Source organism: Octopus sinensis, linkage group LG21, assembly GCF_006345805.1.
Source record: "Octopus sinensis linkage group LG21, ASM634580v1, whole genome shotgun sequence".
In the NCBI taxonomy this organism is placed as follows: Eukaryota; Metazoa; Mollusca; class Cephalopoda; order Octopoda; family Octopodidae; genus Octopus; species Octopus sinensis.
The window spans coordinates 7,929,726-7,953,461 of NC_043017.1; the positions used below are offsets into that span (position 1 = coordinate 7,929,726).

The window sequence follows — 23,736 nt, forward strand, 5'->3', positions numbered from 1 at the left end:
TTGTTTCTTTTCAGACAAGTCCTCGATACCAAATATGGATTGAAACGATGGCAAATAGGTGAAATTGCTTCCAAAATTGGACAATTGTATTACCATTACTAGTAAGTATGCAACCTGTTTACTCTTAACATAACTACAAAGATAATGAGTGATTACATACTTTATGAAGTAAAAAAATTTTTAAATCTTAAAATTACTATAACAATGTTAGTTAAATCTGGTGAAGCAAGACAAAGGGGTGACAACTCTGAAATCTTAATTAGAATTATTCATGCAGTGAGGAAATGAAAATAGTTTGATGACCAATATCATTTTAATCTGATGTATGGCAACCTTAGCCTAATGATAGCGACTGTATTAATCTTATTAATCACTCAAGTATTGTTTACATTTAGCATGTCTTTAACTATTATAAATATGCAGGGTAAGTTTATGTAAATCATAAGTAAATCATATGCAGTAAGTAAATCATATGCAGGGTAAGTTTATGTAGAGATTAACATAAATTTATTTGTAAGCCGGGAATCAATGTTGATCCTGACAACATTTGAACTTAGAAACGAGTGGCTATGAACTAAGTACTGAATTGAGTTTTTTGTCCTCATGACTAGACACAAACAAGGCCAACTTTAAATCCAATTAAATCAACCCCTCTCCCAGTATAGTTTCAAGCAATTATTTCAATTAAAAGGATATGAAATAAGAAATAGCTGTTCACAAACTTAATACTCAAAGGATATCCCATAAAACCTTGTACTCTATTGTTGCCACTAACTCTGCTATTGCTGGATTTTGTCTGAAAAAGTTAAGTTACTCTCTGTGTATACATTTTGAAGTACACGTCTTTTAAATGTGTACTATAACCCATTGGTAAAAATTACATGCATTCTAACATTTCAGTACCAAATAGGTGCTATGTCTAGTACTTGTAAATATATCTTACAGTAAAAATAGGCTCCATGGTTAGAACTGGTAAATAAACTCAATGTTATTAGGCCCTGTGATTAGAACTTGTAAAAGCAGCTTTATATAACCAGTAAATACAGCTTATCTCTGTAAGGAGTGGAAACTCTCTGCAACTATATGATATTTCATCAGATTGCAGTACTGACTTCAAGTTTTCCTATCAGTCTGGGGAAGAAAACTTCAGTATTCAGCTTAAGTAAGATCAGAACCACCAGTTTTCTTGCTCAGCTTTGCTATTTATCCTGGACCCTAGTTTGGGTCACAGGCTACATAGAATGATTGATGAATAACAATCCTTCGACTCACTTTTTGAACCCTTCAGATAAAAATCTACCATTCGTTCTCTCTTTTCCTCTCTCTACCATGAAGTTTCCATGGTGACTGATATTGTTTTACTGTACTATTTGAAATCCTATACGCTAGAATATTTACACCAGCCAGAAACAAGATTACCTTTATCAATAAATGGACTTGTTGCTAGCAAGTTTTGTTTTTTATTATTATGTCTGAGTAGTCTGGAGCAGAGTTTGTTGGTTGTTACTGACACAGAGTTTGTTAATCAGGCAAATTATAAATATTCCATATCGATTGATTGTTGCTATAACTCCAAGAGATACTGGGGTGCCATTTTTAGCATGTCTTTTATAATAATAATGATAATAGTATTCATTGCATATTCAACTTTCTCCTGCTGACCTTTGGTAATATTGCAGCCTGCCTAGTATCCTGATGGACACGTCAGTTGTTAAACAATACACTTTTTTTACTTACAAGTGTAGTATCTTATGATACCTATGAATACCATAAATGCAGGCATGGCAATATGGTTTGCAAGTTCACTTTCCCAGTTTCAATCTTACTCTTTGGTTTATTGACAAATGCCTTCTACAACAGCTTCATTTTGACTAAAGGCTTGAGAATAGAATTTGCTAGAGAGAAACTGTAAGAAGCCTGCTGTATGTATGTATATATATATATATATACACACATATATGTATACACATATATGTATGTGTGTATATGTGTGTGTGTGTGTGCATTTGTCCTCCACCACTGCTTGACAATCAGTGTTGGTTTGTTTGTGTCCCTGTAACTCTGTAACTTAGTGGTTCAGTATAAAATAATGATAGAATAAATATCTGGCTTTAAAAAGAAAAAGCACTGGTAATGATTCATTCAACTAAAAATTCTTCATGGTGGTGCCCCAGTATGGCTACAGTTTAATGACTGAAACTAGTAAAAGATAGACGATAAAAGATCATCAAGAAACCCCAATATTTGTTGCACACCTGAGTTGTGTAGACACTTTCTTGTCTTTCTTGCTGTCAAAAGTGCAATGAACTGATGATTGGCTTTTAAATGTACTTACAGAGACATTGATATTCATATAATACTTAAAATAAATTTTGATAATATAGCTAGCTCGTCCAGTATGTAGCTACACCCATTTTTAAGTATTTTAACATTGATATTATTCATTTGTTATTCTGGTTAGGGTTTGATGATTCTTCTTTGATGCATTCTGAGGGCAGTATTACATGACTGTAAATAGGAGAAACCCTTAAGTTTAACCAAAGAAGATTGAATAAAAAAAAATTATCATTGATTATGTTAAAAGTGTTCACCATGCAGAATAAGTTAATTTTAGCATGTAGAAGAGTAGAATTGTGACATTACTACCAATGCTAAATTATCATATTTATCACACACATGCCTGTAGTGAGGTCAGACTTCTTCATCTCCCAAAAAAAGAAAGCCAACTTATTTCATTCTGTAAATGTCTGAAGACTTAATTTATTTGTATTTTCTGTTTGGCAACAAAGACCACCACTGGTTACCTTCACTTCTACTGTTTCATTATAAGTTGAAGGTGAACTGACTTACCAACTAGAAAATTAATGGTTCACACCCCATCACCACCAACACTGCTAGTATGCTGTGGTATTGACACCAAATAACCACCGATTGTTTCATTATCTTGCAGTATTACACTTGATCAAATCATCTCACAAGAGTAAACCACACATCATTCTCCTATCTAAATGGTGTGTGGTTTACACTTGATAAAAAAAAAATTAACTGTTGGAAGCACTGCTAACCTCATCCTAGTTGAAGTACCTCTTCAGAAACTACATACAACTGTATTCTAATGATATTTTATAATGCAAGTTGCAGCAAATCATCTTTGATCTTCCTACAGTAAATAAGGATAGTCAGGGGTGATTAAGAGTAGTTAAATTTTAATCAATTAAAATTATACCCATAGTGAATTTTTGAAAAAGAAAGAAAAAAATCAGGTGTGGTTGTGTGGAAAGAAGTTTGCTTCCCAACTACATGGATCTGGGTTCAATCTCACTGTGCAGCACCTTGATGTATGCACAGACACACACACTAACTTAGCACATGGCCACCACCTTTATTGCTGTTTTTTACTTTCAATGTACATGTCCAACATTACAGCTCATCATCTATCTCCACCGCAAGACTCAGAAGTCATGTTCTATCTATCTACATCTGGTCTTCATTACCACAACAACACTTGATAACAAAACACACAACTCTGTCTTTCCTTCCTCAGTAAAAGTTCACAGCCAAAAACATCAAACCTTTTTCCTTTCCTCATGATAACGAACTACATTTACTTTAACAACCACATTTCCTCTTTCATTACTTGTTTGTTGACACAGACCCTTGCTGATTTCCTCCAATTATGGATTTTACCTTTGTTGTAACTAATTGTACTTTAGTGGTAATTTCTAAACACTAACTTGTTGTGTATTGATGATAGATTAAAATATATCAAGTGGTTAGCTTCTTTTACTGAATATGTTTGCAGTCAGCTATTATTAGTTTTCCTCTGTTTTGGTCTGTTTGGAAAGATGATATATTATGATGCTACCATTCTCAGACTAAGTAACAAACAATAACATAAGAAAGATTTATAAGCTCTTCATTTTATCACTTGATGGACTGCTAATAAAACACAATATTATATGCTTTTCATGCTTGCTTAATTTCTTTTGAATCAACAACTCTTACTTCTATGTTTTAGGTGTTCATTACATGTGTGTGTATGAATATGTCTGATTGTGTGTGTGTGTGTGTGTGTGTGTGTGTGTGTGTATGAATATGTCTGATTGTGTGTGTGTGTGTGTGTGTGTGTGTGTGTGTGTGTGTGTGTGTTGTGTGTGTGTGTGTGTGTTGTGTGTGTAATATATAACACACACATACACACACAAATTCATGTTTGTCTATATATATATATGCATCTGGGGCTTGGATCAACCAAGACTATAGTAAAAGATACCTTCTCAACGTACTACACAGTGGAATCAAACTTGGGACATCATGATTGTAAGGCAAATTTCTTAATCATGCCTTGGTAGGCAGAAACTGTGTGGAAGACCATTGGATAAACTGTATTCATAATTTAAGAATTCAACACCTGCTGTAATGCATACTGTTTTGTGCTACCACTTATACTATATTTCAATCAATAGATAGTTTTTGTTTTCACTCAATCTAAAGGCACAACCATCTAGTCTTTTTATTCAGACAAAATATATCTAGGACTAATCATCTAATGTGTCCTTTCCTTTTTAAGATGGTGTGACTTAAGGGGGAGTTGGCTGCTATTTCTAGTAGGTCAATGACAGTGTAGAAATCCTAAAAGACTACTTCATTGTGGTAGCTACTCAGAATTAGGTGAACTGTATATCATTGAAGTACTTTATACAGTGATCAGTTGTTGTTGTTTACCATTTAGACCAGACCCAGCAGACATGGTCAAAGACGTTCCAGTTATGACCATTCTGACTTTTTAAATATTTAGAACTTTATCTAATATGCTCTTTTTTAAGGTTGTACAATGTAATATGATGGAAATTTAGCTACTATTTCTAATTCATTCATCAATTTGTAAGGCATTGTTGTTGTTTTTAGCCCTAGATCCACCCTGGTCAAGCTGACCTACGATCACAAATATCCCAGCTGTGACCATTTTGTCTTTTTCAAAGGCCTTGTGCAGTGCCAGGTTAACATTACCCAATGTGTCCTTCTTTAATTAGTGTTTTTGTTTTAGGTAGATTTTGACTGCCGTTTCTAGCAGGATGAATGACCATACAGAGGTTCCTTTGTTGGCTTATAAGTTATAGCACACAATGACTTGACCATTATATGCTACATTTCCTGATCATGGACACACACACACATAACAATAGTGAATGGATATGCTACTGTTCCCTAAGATGGTTGTTAGTACTCTATCATGCCTAAAGGAACTTTCTAGCATCTTGTTTTTCTTTCCAGAATCAATTTCAAAAATATATTTAGATTTACACACATGCACAGATACATACACACATATATATATATATATTGAAACACAATCATGTACACACAGTAACACACACATGTATTCAAACACAATCACACATGCATACTTGCTTACAAGCACACACACACACACACACACTTATGCATACACACACATGTGCACATACCTTGAGGTTAGAATTTACCACTCAAGATGTGTGAGGCAGTTAAGATGTAAGCATCAGGTGTGTGTGTAAGATAGGTATAATGTGTATAAGCTGTATGAATATATATATATGTGAGTGTGAAAATTTTGTTTTTAACCTATTTATTACATACAAAATGATTGAGAAGTTGTTTCTTTAAAAGGAAATAAATAACAAAAATATATTTATATAATCATTCTTTGTAAATTTAACAGACACATACAAATATCATATATTTACTATTTATTATATATATGTATGTATATGTATATAATAAATAATAAATAATATATAGTGTATATATATATATATATATACATACATGCATATATGGGTACAGAACATCACCAACGGTTCACACAACATGAAATACGTAAACAACAAAAAAAGTGGAGAACAGGACAAGTAAACTCAGAGAAAGGACCCTTCATCAGTTGTCAGCTGTCTATCTACTCCTCATTTCAAGCATTTAACGACAATATATGTATATCAGTGCATGGTTGAGTGTTGAAGTTTGCTTTACAGTGACATAGTTTCAGATTTGTGTGTCAGATTAGTCAAATGTTTTCTACCACACTTAAATCAGCGAAGGAAGTTTAGTCAATAGAAATTGTGCAGAAGCCAATCAAATAAACTATATCTGTGTTGTGAATAATGTGAAGGTGCGGTTTTGTCTCCTACATAGAGCTACACTGATTTTGCCTAAAGAGTGCATCAAATAGGTTACTCACTCAGGTAATTTTGTAGATAGAACAAGAACATTCATGAAAACCAGTATGAAATTTTTTTTAATACCATTATTGTCATCATAATTATCCTTTTATATTGTTTTTTCCTTGCTGGCATGGTTTAATGAATCTCATAACATTCTGTCACATGCTACAGTTCTTCATCATCTAATATATATATATATGTATATATATATGTATATATATATATGTGTATATATATATATATATATATATAACAAAGAAAACCAGCTATCTCTGTTGTCTGGTTTCATTTTTGTGGCATGGTTTTTAACAATTGGATGCATCTTCTATCACCAACCACATTACTCCATCAGTTTAGAATATTATTTTATAATGCCATTGGCATGGGAAAGGTTGTCTTAGGGTGTTGGATAGAATGCTACATGGTGTTTGTTCCAGCTCTATATATTTTGAGTTCAAATCTTGCCAAGGTCAGTTTTGTCATTTACTGTTTTGGGATCAATAAACACAGTACAAATGCAAGGAAATGTAATGGTGGAAGTAGGGTGAAAGGCTTTGCAGTATGTATTTTCAGTTCTTTGCATTTTGATTTCAAATTCTCTACCTTACTGAAGTCCCATCAAAAGTAAGGTTATTGTGAAATACTGGTGTTGAGTCGAGTGTGAAAAAAGAGACTGCTTATAAAACTCCAATGAGTTAATAATATGGCTTAAGTTCATAAAATCCCTCTGGTACAGCAAAGAGTGCAGCATGTGTGTGTGTGTATGAGTGATGAAAAAATTACTTATTCATCAGAGCTTATATCTTATTCTGCTGTGCTTGAAAAGGAATATTTTAGTTAAATTTTTGATTATAGGGAATTGTGGTGCTGTGACAATCACATTTTCTCTACAAAGCTTAGCTGTATAAATGACTTGATTTCATTTCAGCTGAGAATTGAAAAGGCATGCATCCTTTCATGGGAGCTTGTCTTGTCCCCTTGAAAAATATAATATTTACATTGTTATTGTAACATAAGCATCACTTCATAAGATTTTATTTCATTTACCCTTATTAATATATGCAGCTATTATAATTTATCCCTTCATACATGTACTTGTTTTTATGTGTCCCCTTTTTTTTTATACACATAACCCCTACTTTTATTCAATTAAAAACCATAAAAGAATGCCTCTTCCTACCCATCTTATCTTTCTAAATGTGGTTTGTATTAAAATGAAAATAAATATTTAATAGAGAAACACAATGCCACAGAAATGGAAGGATTAAATCAGTTCCTGAATGTATTAAAATTTGAAGTTATCTAAAAGCAATTTGACAGCTTCTAAACTCTTCATCATCAACAGCAGCATCATTATCATCACCACCATCATTAGCATCATGATCTCACTAGAACTCACCATCATCACCACTCTTATTGCCACAACCACCGTGACTGTAAGTCACCACAATCATCAGCAAGACCACAGGAACATTAACTAAAAAAAAAATTACTGCTGCCACCACCACCGCAACTGTTATCAATAACTGCAATTTTCACCTTCATTGTTGACTACTACTGTTACCATCACTACTATCAATGACCACTCTGGTCATTGATAAAGATCATTGGCAGTAATTATAGCCACATAACCACATTGGCAGTAATTATAGCCACATCACCATCAGTTTTCTAGCTGTATCTGTTTGGATGTGATTCAAGAGGAGCAGTTATTTTCATCAACTGTTCTGTCTCTGAACCTACTTTAAATTTAGCAATTCAGTTCAGATGTTGTTGTTGTTGTTTAGCCTTAGTTCAGCCCTGATTGAGCTCTTACATCTACAGGCATCTGCACATCCAAAGAAAGGCCACCTGACTGACATGAGTTCCTTCATCAACACATTCCAGCCTCTAGCCCATTAGACATGCTGTGTCCTCAGTTTGTAGTCTCTGCTCCTCAAATATGAATGTCCACTTCTACTCAAGCGTTCTTGACTTACTTGTCTCCTCTTTTATCATCCATACTGTGTCCCTTTCCCTCAGGATCTGCAATTATCACTCTATCTAGTCTTTGCTCTCCTGAATGTTGGGCCTCTAGAATTTCTTCCATGCCTATTTTTTTCCTTGCAGTTGTCAACTTGCTATCGTTAAGAAGGACTTTAAGTGATGAGCTGGCAGAACCATTAGCACACCGGGCAAAATGCTTAACAGCATTTTGTTCATCTTTATGCTCTGAGTTCAAATTCCACAAGGTTGACTTTGCTTTTCATCCTTTCTGGGTCGATGAAATAAGTACCAGTTGAGTACTGGGGTTGATGTAATTGAATTACTCCCTCCTCCGAAATTGCTGGACTTGTGTCAAAATTTGAAACCATTATTAAGAAGGATTTTCTAAATATTTCAATTTCACCGATCTTGGCAAGCCTGTGAAGGTCAAAGATCATAGGAATAATCATCTTGCAGACCAAGCAAAAGAAGAATAAAAAATCTAAGGTAGTCCAGCCCTGGTTATTTCATACTTTTGGGGATATGTTCTGGACTTTATTATCCAATATTCTCTTTATTCAATCTGGTAGAATGTGATCTGAGAAAGATTAAGTTGCTATATCTTGAAAGTTGAGTAATCACAAAAAGACTTCCTCATTGGTTTGTGTTTAGGTCAGACACTATTGTTATTTTATCTATAGACTAATTAAACATGTGGAATATCTTTATGGTTAACAAACCTCTATGAAGAAAAGTGTATTTTCAATGTTGCAATATCACAATGTATAGCATCAAAATTTTTTTTTTTTTTGAGACTTGAATATATAAGTAAAGAACAATGCAAAGATTATAAGTGATATAATTAAATGATATATATATTTCCAAGTAAGTATATATCATCATCATCATCATTTAACGTCCGCTTGCCATGCTAGCATGGGTTGGACGGTTCAACTGGGGTCTGGGGAGCCCGAAGGCTGCACCAGGCCAGTCAGATCTGGCAGTGTTTCTACAGCTGGATGCCCTTCCTAACGCCAACCACTCCGAGAGTGTAGTGGGTGATTTTATGTGCCACCGACACAGGTGCCAGATGAGGCTGGCGAACGGCCACGCTCGGATGGTGTTTTTTATGTGCCACCGACACATGTGCCAGACGAGGCTGGCAGACGGCCACGCTTGGATGGTGTTTTTTATGTGCCACCGACACAGGTGCCAGATGAGGCTGGCGAACGGCCACGATCGGATGGTGTTTGTTACGTGCTCACAGCACGGAGGCCAGTCGATGCAGTACTGGCTATGGCCACGTTCGGATGGTTTTCTTGTGTGCCACCGGCACTGGTACCACACACACACACACACACACACACACACACACACACACACACACACACATACACACACACACACACACATATATATATATGTATATGTCTGTACGTATGTATGTATATGTATGTAAGATATTTGAGGACAGATTTATATTTATAAAAAAACAGATATATAATAACAGATAATATTTTTATCAAAAAATGCTATGTGGATAAAAATAAACCTTCTTTTCTATAATGTTATTCAATAAAGCCACCTTCAACTTCAACAACTGCTTCTGTATGAGATCTAAATCATCTACATGCTTGAATCAAGTGGTCCTGGTTCATTTTGGACATTACTCTGACTATGGCAGCTTTCAAAGAATCTTTGGTGTTATGGGCATGTTCATTGACATCTCTCTCAACAATGTGCCACATGTAATAGTCTAATGGATTGAGATCTGGGGAATTAGGAGGCTAAATGTTAGGGGTTATTGATCATGAAAATTTTCAGCCATTCATTCCTGTGTTACTAGAGCTATGTGTGATAATGCATAGTCTTACTGAAACACATATGGCCTTCCATTGCATACATTGTCTATCCAGGGCTTAACAATTGTTTCCAGGACCTCAATGTAGGTGGCAGAGTTAACTCTAAGGCCTTGTGGAAAGAAGTAAGGCAGCATCACATGTTCTTCATTGTTGACAACCCCTAAAACCATGACACTTGCAGGAAATTTTGTATGCATAACACTTGGTACTTCAGAAGGGTCTGCACATAACCATCTATCATTTCTTCTGTTAACTTTTTGATCTTGGTTAAAGTTTTTCTCGTTTGAGAAAAACCAAATGAAATCTTCTTCTGCTGGATTTTTCAGTTTGTTTAAGAGCCTTTTACACCTGATGTAGTGATTTTCTTTTGCTTTTTCTGTCAAATTGACCTTTCCTCATCATATGAGACTTATATCTCATGTCTTCATGGAAAACATTTCTGACTGTCCCTTCTAACACATGGAGATTTTTTGCAATTGACCTCATGGACTTTCTGGTATTGTAATCAATGGTCTGTTGAACTTGGTGGCTAAATTCAAGTGTTCAGATGATTTCAGAGCATTTAGAATGCTTTTTATGCTTTGATACTGGTGACATGTTTTCATCTTCAGTCTCTGACTTTTCACAAACTTTGTAAATAAAAGATCTGGCAACTTTTAAAAATTGAGGTATTTCTAAATCGCTATGCTCAACTTTTATAACCACAATAACAGCATGCCTCTTCATTTCTTGAGTAAGCTGAGGGTCTGCCATTATTATTTTCTGAAACAAAGATTATACAGAGTTAGCAAGAAGAGCAGTAATGACCCAAAAAACATATGTCCTCAAATACCATACGCACCCTGTAGATATTATCAATTCATTTTGCAAGATTCCTGAAGTAAAATCATATTTTGAAACAGATACTATTGTACTTCGGGATATCTAGCAAAAAAAAAAAAAAATGACCATCCCGAAATACAATATATACGTGTGTGTGTATGTGTATATACAAAAAATATCCTTGCTTCTTCAAAAACACAAGGAGTAAAGAAAGGAGACTTAGTTGGCAAAAATGTTTATACTGTAATCTCTCTTAAATTTGAAATATTTTGAACTATTATTCCCCTGTAGAAAAATATCTCGTTAACGTTGTTATTCCAACGAATGGTGTGTTTTGAAGATGATTCAGATAGAGCAGTAAAATAATCAATCCACACACACACACACACATGCGTGGATGCACATACATACAGATAATTGTCTATCTGTTATAAAATGCTTGGATATATCATTAACCAAAAATTGCTTTGAATTTATCTTTTTGATAAAAACTCTTAAAGTTCCAGTGAAATTTTCTTTTGTACTTTTGAGATTAGAAAATCAAATAGCAAGAAGCTTCTCTCTTTTCTTTGTTATTCATTCTGTATGCATCTACATTAATTCATGTATTTATGTATGCATATTAATGTTTGTTTTTATGTTCAGTTGTAATAAAAATAATTTTACACTAATCTGATGGGTTACTTACTCTATACTTTTGTAGAGTACAAATTTATTATTCTTAAACAAAAATATTACAGCTCTACTGTTTCCAATATATATATAGGTGCAGGCGTGGCTGTGTGGTAAAAAGCTTGCTTCCCAACCACATGGTTCCGGGTTCAGTCCCACTGTGTGGCACTTTGGCCAAGTGTCTTCTACTTTAGCCTCAGGTTGAATAAAGCCTTGTGAGTGGATTTGGTAGGCAGAAACTGAAAGAAGCCTGTCATATATATATATATATGCATGTGTGTGTGTGTATGTATGTGTGTGTGTGTGTGTGTGTGTTAGTGTCTGTATTTGTCCCCACCACCACAACCACTTGACAACTGGTGTTGGTGTGCTTGTATCCTATATATTTTGAATGGGAATTTGGCAGCACCATCTCTAGCCAAATAATTATTCTGTGCTGATGAAGAGAAATAACCCAGAAATTGTAATACACAGATATTGTTTTGAGCTGAGTAGGGGTGCTAGATTCCCTTGTTCAAAAATATAAGGACACAGATCATGTCGTATAGCCAGCTGGAGATGATGTCTCCTGGGGCTAAATTACAGCAACATTCATCCTAAACCAGGACTGCCATGTTATGTTGGCAAACAATCTTTACTACAAAGAAGTGGAGATAATTTCATAATTTCAAGAAATTAAGAATTAATTTCTCAAGTTAATTTAAATTCTTAGAGAAAGGGCAGTCAAATCTTTATTTGCAGGCAATGAATACTTGGACATAGATTTTAAATCTGTTTTACTTCATCAGTAACACAAGAAATTAATTCTTAATTCTTGAACTTATCTCTCCTCTTTGGGAATTACTTAGGGTTTGGTTTTCTATCTACATCCCAAAGGAAATTTCAATAAATTATGAATGGATTGCATGTGACACACTACCCTCTAACTCATTCATTCATACATTTATTCATTCTTTTTTCATGTGAAATATATAATAGAAATACATAGATGGTCTAAATGTGTGTGTGTGCGTAACTACATATCAAGACTTGAACCTGTATCTTAGGCTTCAGATAGCTCACCAAATATAGCAGTTAATGTAATCTATAGTGTGTATTTGATATATCTATAATTCTGAGTTCACTTTCTTGCTTTCTTTTCCTATAATTTTTTTTTCTCTGTTTTTTTTTTATTCTTTTCTTTGACTTTTAACTAATTTTTAGTTTCTGATTCAGATTTGAGATTGGAAATTGTTTTTATTTAGTTAATTGTTTAATTTAAATTTTGTGTTTATTTCATTAAATTGTAATTAACAAATTGATACTAATCATGAATTATTTAAGAAAACAAAATAGAAATTGAAATTAAAGGTAATGGATAATATTAGAACAAGAAAATGAATTATAAAGATACTGATAGTGATATTTAAAAATATTGATGGTTGGTGGGTATGTGGGTATATAGCCAAATGTTTAAGAAGTTTACTTTGCAATCATGAGGTCTTAGGTTTGATCTCACTGCAAATCATATTTTACCATAGCCTCATCTCAATCCATTATAGTTGTACTTGATAAACTTGGGATCTTGTATCAACGTAGCACCTCAATGAAACATATAAATATATAAATAATTAAATAATGAGCATCATTGTTATTGGTGTCACCTCAATATTTTCAGAGGATAGTCTACAACAATGGCTTTCAACAATTTTATATCTATGGACTCCTTTGATTACTATTTTATTCTGGTGGGCCCCCATAATTATTCAAGGTTTAAAATAGTTTTATAGACACTTTTTTCAATATTCCTATTTTGTTTATCTTACACTCACTCAAGTAGGCTGAACAATGTAAAACATCAGGGAAAGAAATCTAGTTGTTTTTTGCAATAAATACATCTAAAGCAAAATTTCTTCATGGACCCATAAAATAATGTGGACCCAATTTACTATTTTGCTTGTGTGGACCTTCCATTATCTTATATGGAGCATAAGGTGTCATAAGGACCTTGGTTGAGAACCACAGGTCTACTAGGTTATCTATTTCCTCTATGTATTGTAAATTCACAAAATTTATAAATGCACAATTTTGTTGTGCTTAATGTTTGGTCATTAGATGTCTTATTCCTTGATGTGTATATGATTCCACACTAGATTTATTTGAATTAAGAGCTTTTATTTTTAAATGAAGGGTACAATGGCTTAATGGATAAGGATCTTACTACTTTTCGTTTATGAATGAAGGCTCATCATTCAAGTTCAACTTGGGACAATGAACATAATCAAGAACAAGATATCTGATATTAACCTGAAATCAAACTGATTTCAGGTTAATATAAATATAAATACTGTAAGTTAAAATCAAAGATTATGTAAATAGTTTGGAAAATAGACATCTTAACTCCTCCTCTCAGAACTTTATACATTTAATCATCTGTCATCATTGTTGCTGTTATTTAGCCTCAAATCAGTCATGATTGAGCATATTTCTGGTTAAAGGAATGGGGATCAGAATATAAATGGGATTGTCAAGTAAAGGCAGAAAGAGATATACATATGGCAAGTGCCAGGGTATACTCTTGAGGTTTGAAAGTCATAATATAAGTGGCAGGATATAGCTAAAGAAGCATGATTAGAGAGTGGGGAGAGAAAGTGAGTGGTGAAAACCTGGGTATATAGAGAGGGGGGCTACTGGATAGCAATGATACAGAGAAACAGGGCCTTGAGGACAGGATTGGGGAGTGAAAGGTAGGCATAGGGCATCAAGGAGGAGATGTGAGGAAGAGAAGAGATGTAGATTGATTTGTTGAGGTAGGGTATGTGAAAAGTTTTCTTGTTATGTGTAGATGAAACACACAGGTCAGGGGCTGGGGGATACCAATGATGCAGTGAGACAGCCAAGAGGACAGGATTGGGGAATGGGAGGTAAACATAGTGCATGAAGTGGAAATGTGAGGAAGAGAAGAGACGTAATTTGGTTTGTTGTGGTAGGGTGTGTGAAAAGTTTTCTTGTTATGTGTGGGTGGATGCACACATACATGCACATAGCACATCTTTCAGGTTTTGTGTTCTCTAACTCATTCACAAAACTTTGGTTGGTCCAGGGCTGTAATGGAAGACACTTGGTCAAGGTGCCATGCAATAGAACTGAACCTAAAACTATGTGGTTGGGAAGCAGACTTCTTAACCACACAGCCATGTATGTTCCTACACATACATATGTATATGATTACATGTCTTTTAACCCATATCTAAGTTTATATCTAGGTGTAAAACCAATATTGTGTTGAAAACCATTTGAAAAATTGAGATCAATGAAATAAGAAAGTTTCCCAATTTAATCAAAGTTGTATTTAGCTACTAAATTACATATTAGGAAAAAGTTAGCTCTAAAGTTTGTTTGGCAAATTTCACATTTTACTTACTCTGTCAGTGATTTCTTTAATTTTAATTTTTGGGAAATGATTCAATAAGAATTAAAAGAAAAATTAAAAGAAAAAACTTACAAAGAAGTTGTTTTTAAGTGAAAAATGTTGATTGAAAAAATATACTTGAAAATAGCTGTTTTGGCGGGGGTGGGGGAAGAAGGACTGTTGAGTCTAACAATTAATGAATATAGAAACTGATAGCTGTTTGTGCATTACATATAATATTTGGCAAAAGTTTGGCTATTTATTTTGTTAATTTAGTTCTTTTCTCCCAGGCAACATAAGTCAAATATCAAAGGTCATTATGAGCCATCAAGGAAGCCTCTATATGGTTGCTTGACCAGCTAGAAATAGCTGGCAAATCTCTCACAAATCCTAACAACCTATTGATTTTGCAAAAAAAATAACGATGCATTAGTTTACATAGTCTTTGATACACCGTCTGAAATAAGGAGAGAATAGTCATGGTTAAAATGCCTTTAATCACTTGTCTGCTGAATGAAAGCTCACTTTAGGATAAGCAACAACAACAAAGGTTAATGGAAGCCTTAAAAGAAACAGTGTCCATGTAGTTGCTCCACCAGTTTTCAGAAAAACCAGAGACAATCAGTTTTCTAAATATAAAAATAAGAGCCACAGGGATACCATATTAGACTTCATTCTGTGGGTATTGTGTCCATTGCAGTTATAGGATAACTGAGATTGCTATAGGGGTAGCCAACAATTAACAAAGTTAAAAGTTGTGATCAAAATAAAAGACTAGTTTTCTGCCTTTCTAACCAATGTTCAAATTGTTAGTACTTTTCCTCTCTCTTAGGTTGATAAAATATATTCTTGTTTTTGTATTCAACTTACATATACGTATATGTATTCAAATGATTTATTCACATATATATATATGCACATGTGTGTATATCTGTCTGTCTGTTTGTCTATGTATGTATGCATATATATATATATATGTATATATATGTACAGGGTGCAGTGAATAAATTGTCACCTAAATTATGCAGAAATGAAAATGACATTGACATCTCATTTTAACAGATATATTTACCAAAATTACATAAAAATATCTTGAAATTTGTTCAATAAAATTGCCATTGATTTCAACCATGGGCTGCATATGACTTTGGAATTTCCTGCAACTCTTCTGGATGGTCTCTTTGTTTAAGTTGGTGAATGCTGCCACAATCCTTGCCTTCAGTTTATCTTTGGTGTTGCAAAGAGTTTTGTTGATCTCTCACTCATCTGTAGCCCACACATAATAATCAAGGGGGTTGCAGTCTGGGGAGTTAGGTGGCCAGATGTTGGGTTGATGTAGTAGCAGAAATTGTCTGACAGCCATGACTGGGTTCTCCTGTTTGTGTGGTATGGTGCAGAACCCTGTTGCCAGGCATAGGATCTTCCAGCAGCCACCCTCTTGACCTAGGGCAGCAGTACTTCCTCCAGGCACTTGATGTAGGCTTCCATGTTGAGTCTGAGGCTGTGTGGGAAGATGAATGGAGGCATAATGTCACCATGATTAGTGATCATTCCAAACACCATGATGTTGACTGGATGTTTGATTTTTATCACTCTTGGTATATGTTTTGGGGACACGGCAAGCCAACGGTTGTTCTGTGTGTTCACCATCTGATCCTGGCAGAAATTTTTCTCATCTGAGAAAAACCGAAGGATGTTTGGTTGGAAGGGATGTTTAAGTTTGTTCAAAAGCTTCATAGCGTGGTCTTTCCTCTTGTCCTTGATGGCTTGGGATAAAAATTGGCCCTTTCTCATCTTGTATGAAGAATACTGAATGTCTTCATGCTCTACTTAAGAAACTGAGAATTCCATGTCCCTGGTGATGGATCTGACTGACTTGGAGGGATTGTTGTCAATCATTGCCTGGATCTCATCAACAAATTCTGGAGTTCTTTTCTTATCAGAATGATTAAAGTGAGTTTTCTGAGCTGCCATACCTTCATAATCACCATTAGATTCATCCAACTCTTTTCAAATCCTTTGCACTGTCCTCAGATTGACATCCAAACACACCAAAATGTTTGTATTGGAGCTTCCGGCATGAACACCAAGCTGTACAACACATCGTTTCCAAATTTCTGGCAGAGGAAATTGCATCATGGTGCTGTTTTTCTCACAGATGGTTCCCAACTGACCCTACTATACTGTGTAGCTAACAAAATCAAAAACAAACAATGCACATGTGTTAAATTAAAATATAAAATGCCAACAATTTATCCATCACACCCTGTACACACACACACACACATGCATATATATGTATATATGTATGCATGTATGTATGTTTAAATATATATATATGCAATCACTTTCATTAACTTGCAGCTGTTTCTGCTATAAGTGCAAACAGTACAGATTGTAGACAGTCACACACACACACGTGTGTGTGTATATACATGTGTATACAGGGTGATTGAAAAGTCTCTCTTTTTTTAAAATACTTATAAATTATTTATTAATTGTAATTTTTTAATTATTTTTTTGAAGTATAAATAAACCCCCATACTAAAAGCTTTCTTCTCATATCCATTGTTTTGTAAAAAATACATCATCATCATCATCATCATTTAGCGTCCGTTTTCCATGCTAGCATGGGTTGGACGGTTCAACTGGGGTCTGGGGAGCCCGAAGGCTGCACCAGGCCAGTCAGATCTGGCAGTGTTTCTACAGCTGGATGCCCTTCCTAACGCCAACCACTCCGAGAGTGTAGTGGGTGATTTTATGTGCCACCGACACAGGTGCCAGACGAGGCTGGCGAACGGCCACGCTCGGATGGTGTTTTTATGTGCCACCGACACAGGTGCCAGACGAGGCTGGCAGACGGCCACGCTCGGATGGTGTTTTTATGTGCCACCGACACAGGTGCCAGATGAGGCTGGCGGACGGCCACGATCGGATGGTGTTTGTTACGTCCCCAAAGCACGGAGGCCAGTCTATGCGGTACTGGCTACGGCCACGTTCGGATGATTTTCTTGTGTGCCACCGGCACTGGTACCACAAAGATACAAATTCCATTTATGTTCATCTATTTTGATTTGTTTTGATTTGATTTGATTTTTGATTTTCACTTGCCTCAACAGGTCTTCACAAGTGTGTCACTTGCCTCAACAGGTCTTCACAAGTGTCACAAGAAGGAAGGTATGCACAGGTGGACTGTCTACGTCGCCGGGTCTTCGGATGGTGTCTTTATGTGCCACCGACACAGGTGCCAGATGTGGCTGGCGAACGGCCACGATCGGATGGTTTTCTTGTGTGCCACCGGTACTGGAACCACAAAGATACAAATTCCATTGATGTTCATCTATTTTGATTTGGTTTGATTTTCACTGCCTCAACAGGTCTTCACAAGTGTCACGCGTGTCACACACTTGCCTCAACAGGTCTCCACAAGTGTCACACACTTGCCTCTGCCTCAACAGGTCTTCACAAGTGTCACACACTTGCCTCTGCCTCAACAGGTCTTCACAAGTGTCATAAGAGGGAAGGTATGCACAGGTGGACTGACTACGTCGCCGGGTCTTTGGATGGTGTTTTTATGTGCCACCGACACAGGTGCCAGGTGAGGCTGGCGAACGGCCACGATCAGATGGTGTTTGTTGTGCCCACAGCACGGAGGCCAGTCGATGCGGTTAATAATTTATAAGTATTTTGAAATAGGGAGTTATTTTTCAATCACCCTGTATACACACACACATGGCGTATCAAAGACTATGTAAACTAATGCATCTTTATTTTTTATGTATGTATGTATGTATGTATGTATGTATGTATGTATGTATGTATGTATGTATGTATGTATGTATGTGTGTGTGTGTGTGTGTGTGTGTGTGTGTGTGTGTGTATGTATGTGTGCTTGCGTGCATGCATGTATGTATGTATGCATGTATGGATACACACACACACACACACACACACACACACACATATAGAGAGAGCGTAATTTATTTATTCATTTGTTTGTTTATTTTTCCATCTTAGAATAGGTCAAACCAAAACATATTGTTGAGACACTGGGTGCCCTTTCATCACCAATTTGTACCTGTTTTTCAGAAGGAATTATTTATTCCACTCAGCTTCAAAGGTGGAGAGTTAGAGCACAATTTTGTGGACAGGGACTACCAATAAACATTACTGTTTTTTTTAGCTCAGCACTTTGTATGGAGAGAGAGAGAGAGAGAGAGAGAGAGAGAGAGAGAGAGAGAGAGAGATTCTATCTATCACTTCCATTCACAAGGTATTAGTTGGCCTGAGGCTACAGTAGAAGACACTTGTCCAAGATGCCACAATGCTATGCAGTGAAGTAGAACTGAAGATCACATGATAACAAAGTATCCACACAGTGATACATATGTAATAAAACTCTTTCACATATACTCAGCCACACAAACACACTCACATACATATATGAACATGCAAAGGTCAAAAGTCTTTGTGTATGTATGTTTGTTGTTGTGTATCTAGACAAAAACAATCACTATAGATGTGGGCGTGTAAACAGTATTATTTATGCTGATTTGTCAGTGTACTGAAGAAGTTTGTTTCAAAACTGCTTGTTTCCCAATTTGCTCCCACTGAGCCGTACCTTGGACAAATGTCATTTTACCACAGCTTAGAGTTGACCAATGACTTGTGAGTAGAATTTGGTAGGTGGAAACTGTGCAGAAACCTGTCATGTATATAAACATGTATATAAATATATGTGTGGACACAAGCATGGCTACATGGTCAAGGACTTTGCTTTGCAACCACAAGATCCTGGGTTTGATCTCATTGCATAGCATCTTGAGTAAAAGTCTACCATAGCTTCAAGTTAGATCAAACCATGTGAGTGAAATTGGGTTGGCTGAAATTGTTTAGATGCGCATTAAATGGATTGTAGCTGTATTTCAAAGGTTCAGCTTTCTCATATTATATTACACTGATTCAACCTGAAAATTATATCAAGGGTTCATGAGTCTGCATACTAGTTCAATAAGTAGATCATCAGTTGGTCAAACAACTGAACATTCGTATGTTGAAATTGAAGGAGTCCTTTTTGTATATCTGTATCTTTCCTGGATGCATATGACCTCTGTAATACAAAGTGCTCAACTCTGAAGTAGAACTACATTCACCTTATTATTAATAATTTCTAATTTAGGTACAAAGCCAGCAATTTTGAAGGGAGAGGTATAGCTGATTATATTGACGCCAGTATTTGATCAATAAAATGAACCACCCAACAACAAAAATGTAAGCTTACATCACAGTTACTTGTAATCTTGTCTTACTGAGATTACAAAAATATATGGACAGGATGAGGAATGAGAAGGTGCGAAGGCAAGCAAGAATGAGAGAAAAACTAACAACCAAAATGGATAGGCCAATGTTGAGGTGGTTTGGCCATATGGAAAGGAAGGACGAGGAGTGGATGGTAAGGAGGGTGATGAAGGCAGAAATGGTAGGCAGCAGAACCAGAGGCAGACCTCGGTTTGTGTTGATGGCTTGAGTGAAGAAAGCTTTAGTGGTTAGAAGTTTTGGAGTAAGAGGGGCAAGAGAGTCTATAAATGATAGGAAAGCTTGGAGAGTGTTTGTGAACGGAGGAATGAATTTGATGTTGCTCAAAGGGGTACGGAACCAGTATGATGCAGCGAGGGTAAACCAGCATATGCAGTTGGGCCCCACTACTGATATTGAGAGTTGCATTCTATGTCTTGACCTGAGCATAGGATGGGGCTCACCTCTTTGAGCTGGGAAATGAATGGAATGCCTGGTGTGTCTTGTGGCTACCCAGTCCTAAAAAAATGGGGAATAGGCCTGGGTATATGTATATGTACAAATATTCTGAGCTAATGAAAGAACTTCTACATGGTTGTTCAATCAGTTTGAGACGGCAGACAAATCTCCTTCAAACCATACCCTACCATCTTAAAAAAAGATACATTGAATAATGTAGTTCAGAATATACTATAATTGAAATAGAAAAAGATATAATGAAAAAAGAGGAAATGGCCATGATTTGAATGCCTTTATCATGGGTCTGCTTGATAAGAGCTGACATGGGGCCAAACAACTTCAACTATCAAGAGTTGACTATGTGGTCACTATTAGGTCAGCAGTTCAAGAACCTGAGATACTCATCGATTCTCATTCATCTTCCAACTAATTACATTAATTTAGTAGTTTTTGAGTGACTAATTAATGCAGAAGTCAATTGTATGCATGTGTGTAGTAGATATTTGTCTTGTAAGTGACTGAGACTAATTATCTTGTCCTAATGAATAGCACTTAATGAGGAAGGGAGATGGAGGTGTTGTGACATTTTTGCATTTTCCAGCGCTTAAGGACTTTGGGAATCAAACTTGGTTGCAGACTTGGGTTACTAAACATTTACTATCCTACTGCAGCATCTAAGGAGAGTGGTAGTGGCAGTGGCAGTAGTAGTGGTGATGGCACAAGGCCAAGAATTTGTAGGAGACTGAATATAGTTGATTGAATCATCTGTAGTTTTTGAGTGGTACTTGTTTTAATAACTCAGGATGGATGAAAGGTAAAAACTAACCTCAGTGGGATTTAAATTCAGTATAAAAATGGACAAAACTTGTTGCTGAGTGAATTTAGCAGAGTTCATTCTGTCACAAACATTAAAGGCCAGGTCTTTCACCAGTCTTGGAGGCTCCGGAAAAGGTCATGAACAGTACCATTCCTCTGACTAAGTCATAAAAAACAGAATTATACCACAGCTACTGAAAGCCACTTAATTCAGTTGCTCTACTCTTTATGCCAATTCACTGCCTTTCTATTACTCGACTACTTTGGCAATGATATTGATGATGATTATTATTTTTATACAAGGCCACATATTTATAAGGAAGAAATATATTTGATTAAATTTCATCCTTACTGAAAATTTAATGGGATGTAACTAAATGTCATATAAGATTTAGTCTAATATTAATAGCCTCAATAATAATAATTTATAATATTAGCATTGGAGGTTAGACATTTTGAGAGATGGGTTCATTGGATTATATTAACCCTTTTACTTAATTAATGCTTACTTATAAACTCTTTAAAACTGTTTTTCAATATTTCATTCATAGAAGAAGGGCAGTGCTATGACCTTTATTCAGAATTTCCAAAACTAGAAACATGAGAGGAAGAATCTAGAGCTCATGAGTAATCCACTGACTGGAAACATGGTGTGAATGCTTGCAATTGAGTGGACTCTGTTAAAGCCCTCCAAAGTCCAAATGGTTGAATGGACAACAGTCCATCCAACTCACTGTCACACTGTTTCCATCTATCTCATTTCATACACAAAGCTTGAATAAACATGAGGTTGTTGTTAACAAAGACTTTTACCCAAGGTGTTGTACAGTGCTTTTAAACCAGTGACAACATGGTGGTGACACAAACCTCTTAACTACACAACCATGAATGTACCCATTAAGAAGATGAAAGTCCAAATTACCCCTAGTGGGATTTGATCCTTACAAGACCATAGCCAAGAATCTGATGGCAGACAGTGGTGCTATGATTGCAGATAAACTTGAGAGATAAATGGTGGAATGGGAAATGTGACATAATATGATGGCGGCAGTTGTGGTGGTGGTATGAGTGTATGTATGAGCATGATAGTGGTAGTGGTGGTGGTATGAGTGTATGTATGTCCGTGATACAAAGTTTGAGGGAAAGAGGTATATATTTAACTAAATCAAGTCCAGTATTTCAATAATACTGATTTTATTGACCACCCCTAAAACTTCCCTTCTCAAAAGATAAAAAGAAAATTTTATTCCAGTGGGATTTGAATTCAACATGATGTCTCAGCCAAATATCACAAGGATATATGAAATATACCATTAAGGGACAAGAAACAATCAAAATATTTTGAACAGTCTACATTGTACAAATTACAAATAAAAATAAAATGTTTTGTAACATAGGCCCATGGCCACATTTTGGGGACAGGGGTATAGTTAATTCACTCAATCTCAGTTCTTGACTGATGTGTATTTACCCTCAGAAGAATTAAGGCAATGACAATTTAGCAAGATTTGAATTTGGAACATAAATGCAACTAAATAACACATGTAATTTTTATTGATGCTCTATTGATTCTGCCAATCTACTGATATACAGATAATGGTTTCTAATCAGGTACAAAACCAGCAATTTTGAAGAGTTAATACTATCAACTCCACTACTTGACTGATACTTTATCAATCCCAGAAGGATGAAAGGCAATGTTAACTGCAGTGGGATAGCTGTATAGTTAAGGAGTTTGCTTTGAAACCATGTAGCTCAATCTCACTGTGCAGTATCTTGGGCAAGTTTCTTCGTGATTACTGGCTGACCAGTACTTATGAATGGAATTTGATAGACAGATACTATATGGATGTGTGTGAGCGTGTGTCACTGATATATATTTGTAAAGATACAAAAGAAGAGTAAGAAACTGAAAAACTTGTAACACCACTTTGTCATTATTCTTGCCATCAAAGATGCAGTGGATTAGTGATTAAGCTATTTCATCAAATAAGGATCAAAGTTCCTCCTTCAGACATTGGCTCATAAGGCCAATTTCCTGGATTCTGTGGTGTATATATTTCCTCCCTGGACAGAACGCCAGTCCATCACGGGAGTACTCATTTATGCCAGCTGAGTGGACTGAAACAATGTGAAATGAAGTGTTTTGCTCAAGAACACAAATGCATCACCCAATCCAGGAATTGAAACCACAATCTTATGATCATGAGTGCAACACCTTAATCACTAAGCAATGTGCCTCCACAACCTATTC

General features: G+C 35.7%; 1 protein-coding gene across 3 annotated transcripts in view; it reads left to right on the forward strand.

The window, feature by feature from the left end:
* Positions 1-23,736, forward strand: part of LOC115222967 (protein SCAI) — a 291,294-nt gene that overhangs the window by 168,101 nt on the left and 99,457 nt on the right. For all 3 annotated transcript variants that reach the window (XM_036511837.1, XM_029793385.2, XM_029793386.2), the window contains exon 3: positions 15-101. In XM_036511837.1, coding sequence (XP_036367730.1) covers positions 15-101 — 87 coding nt within the window. The remainder of the gene's footprint in view (positions 1-14; positions 102-23,736) is intronic.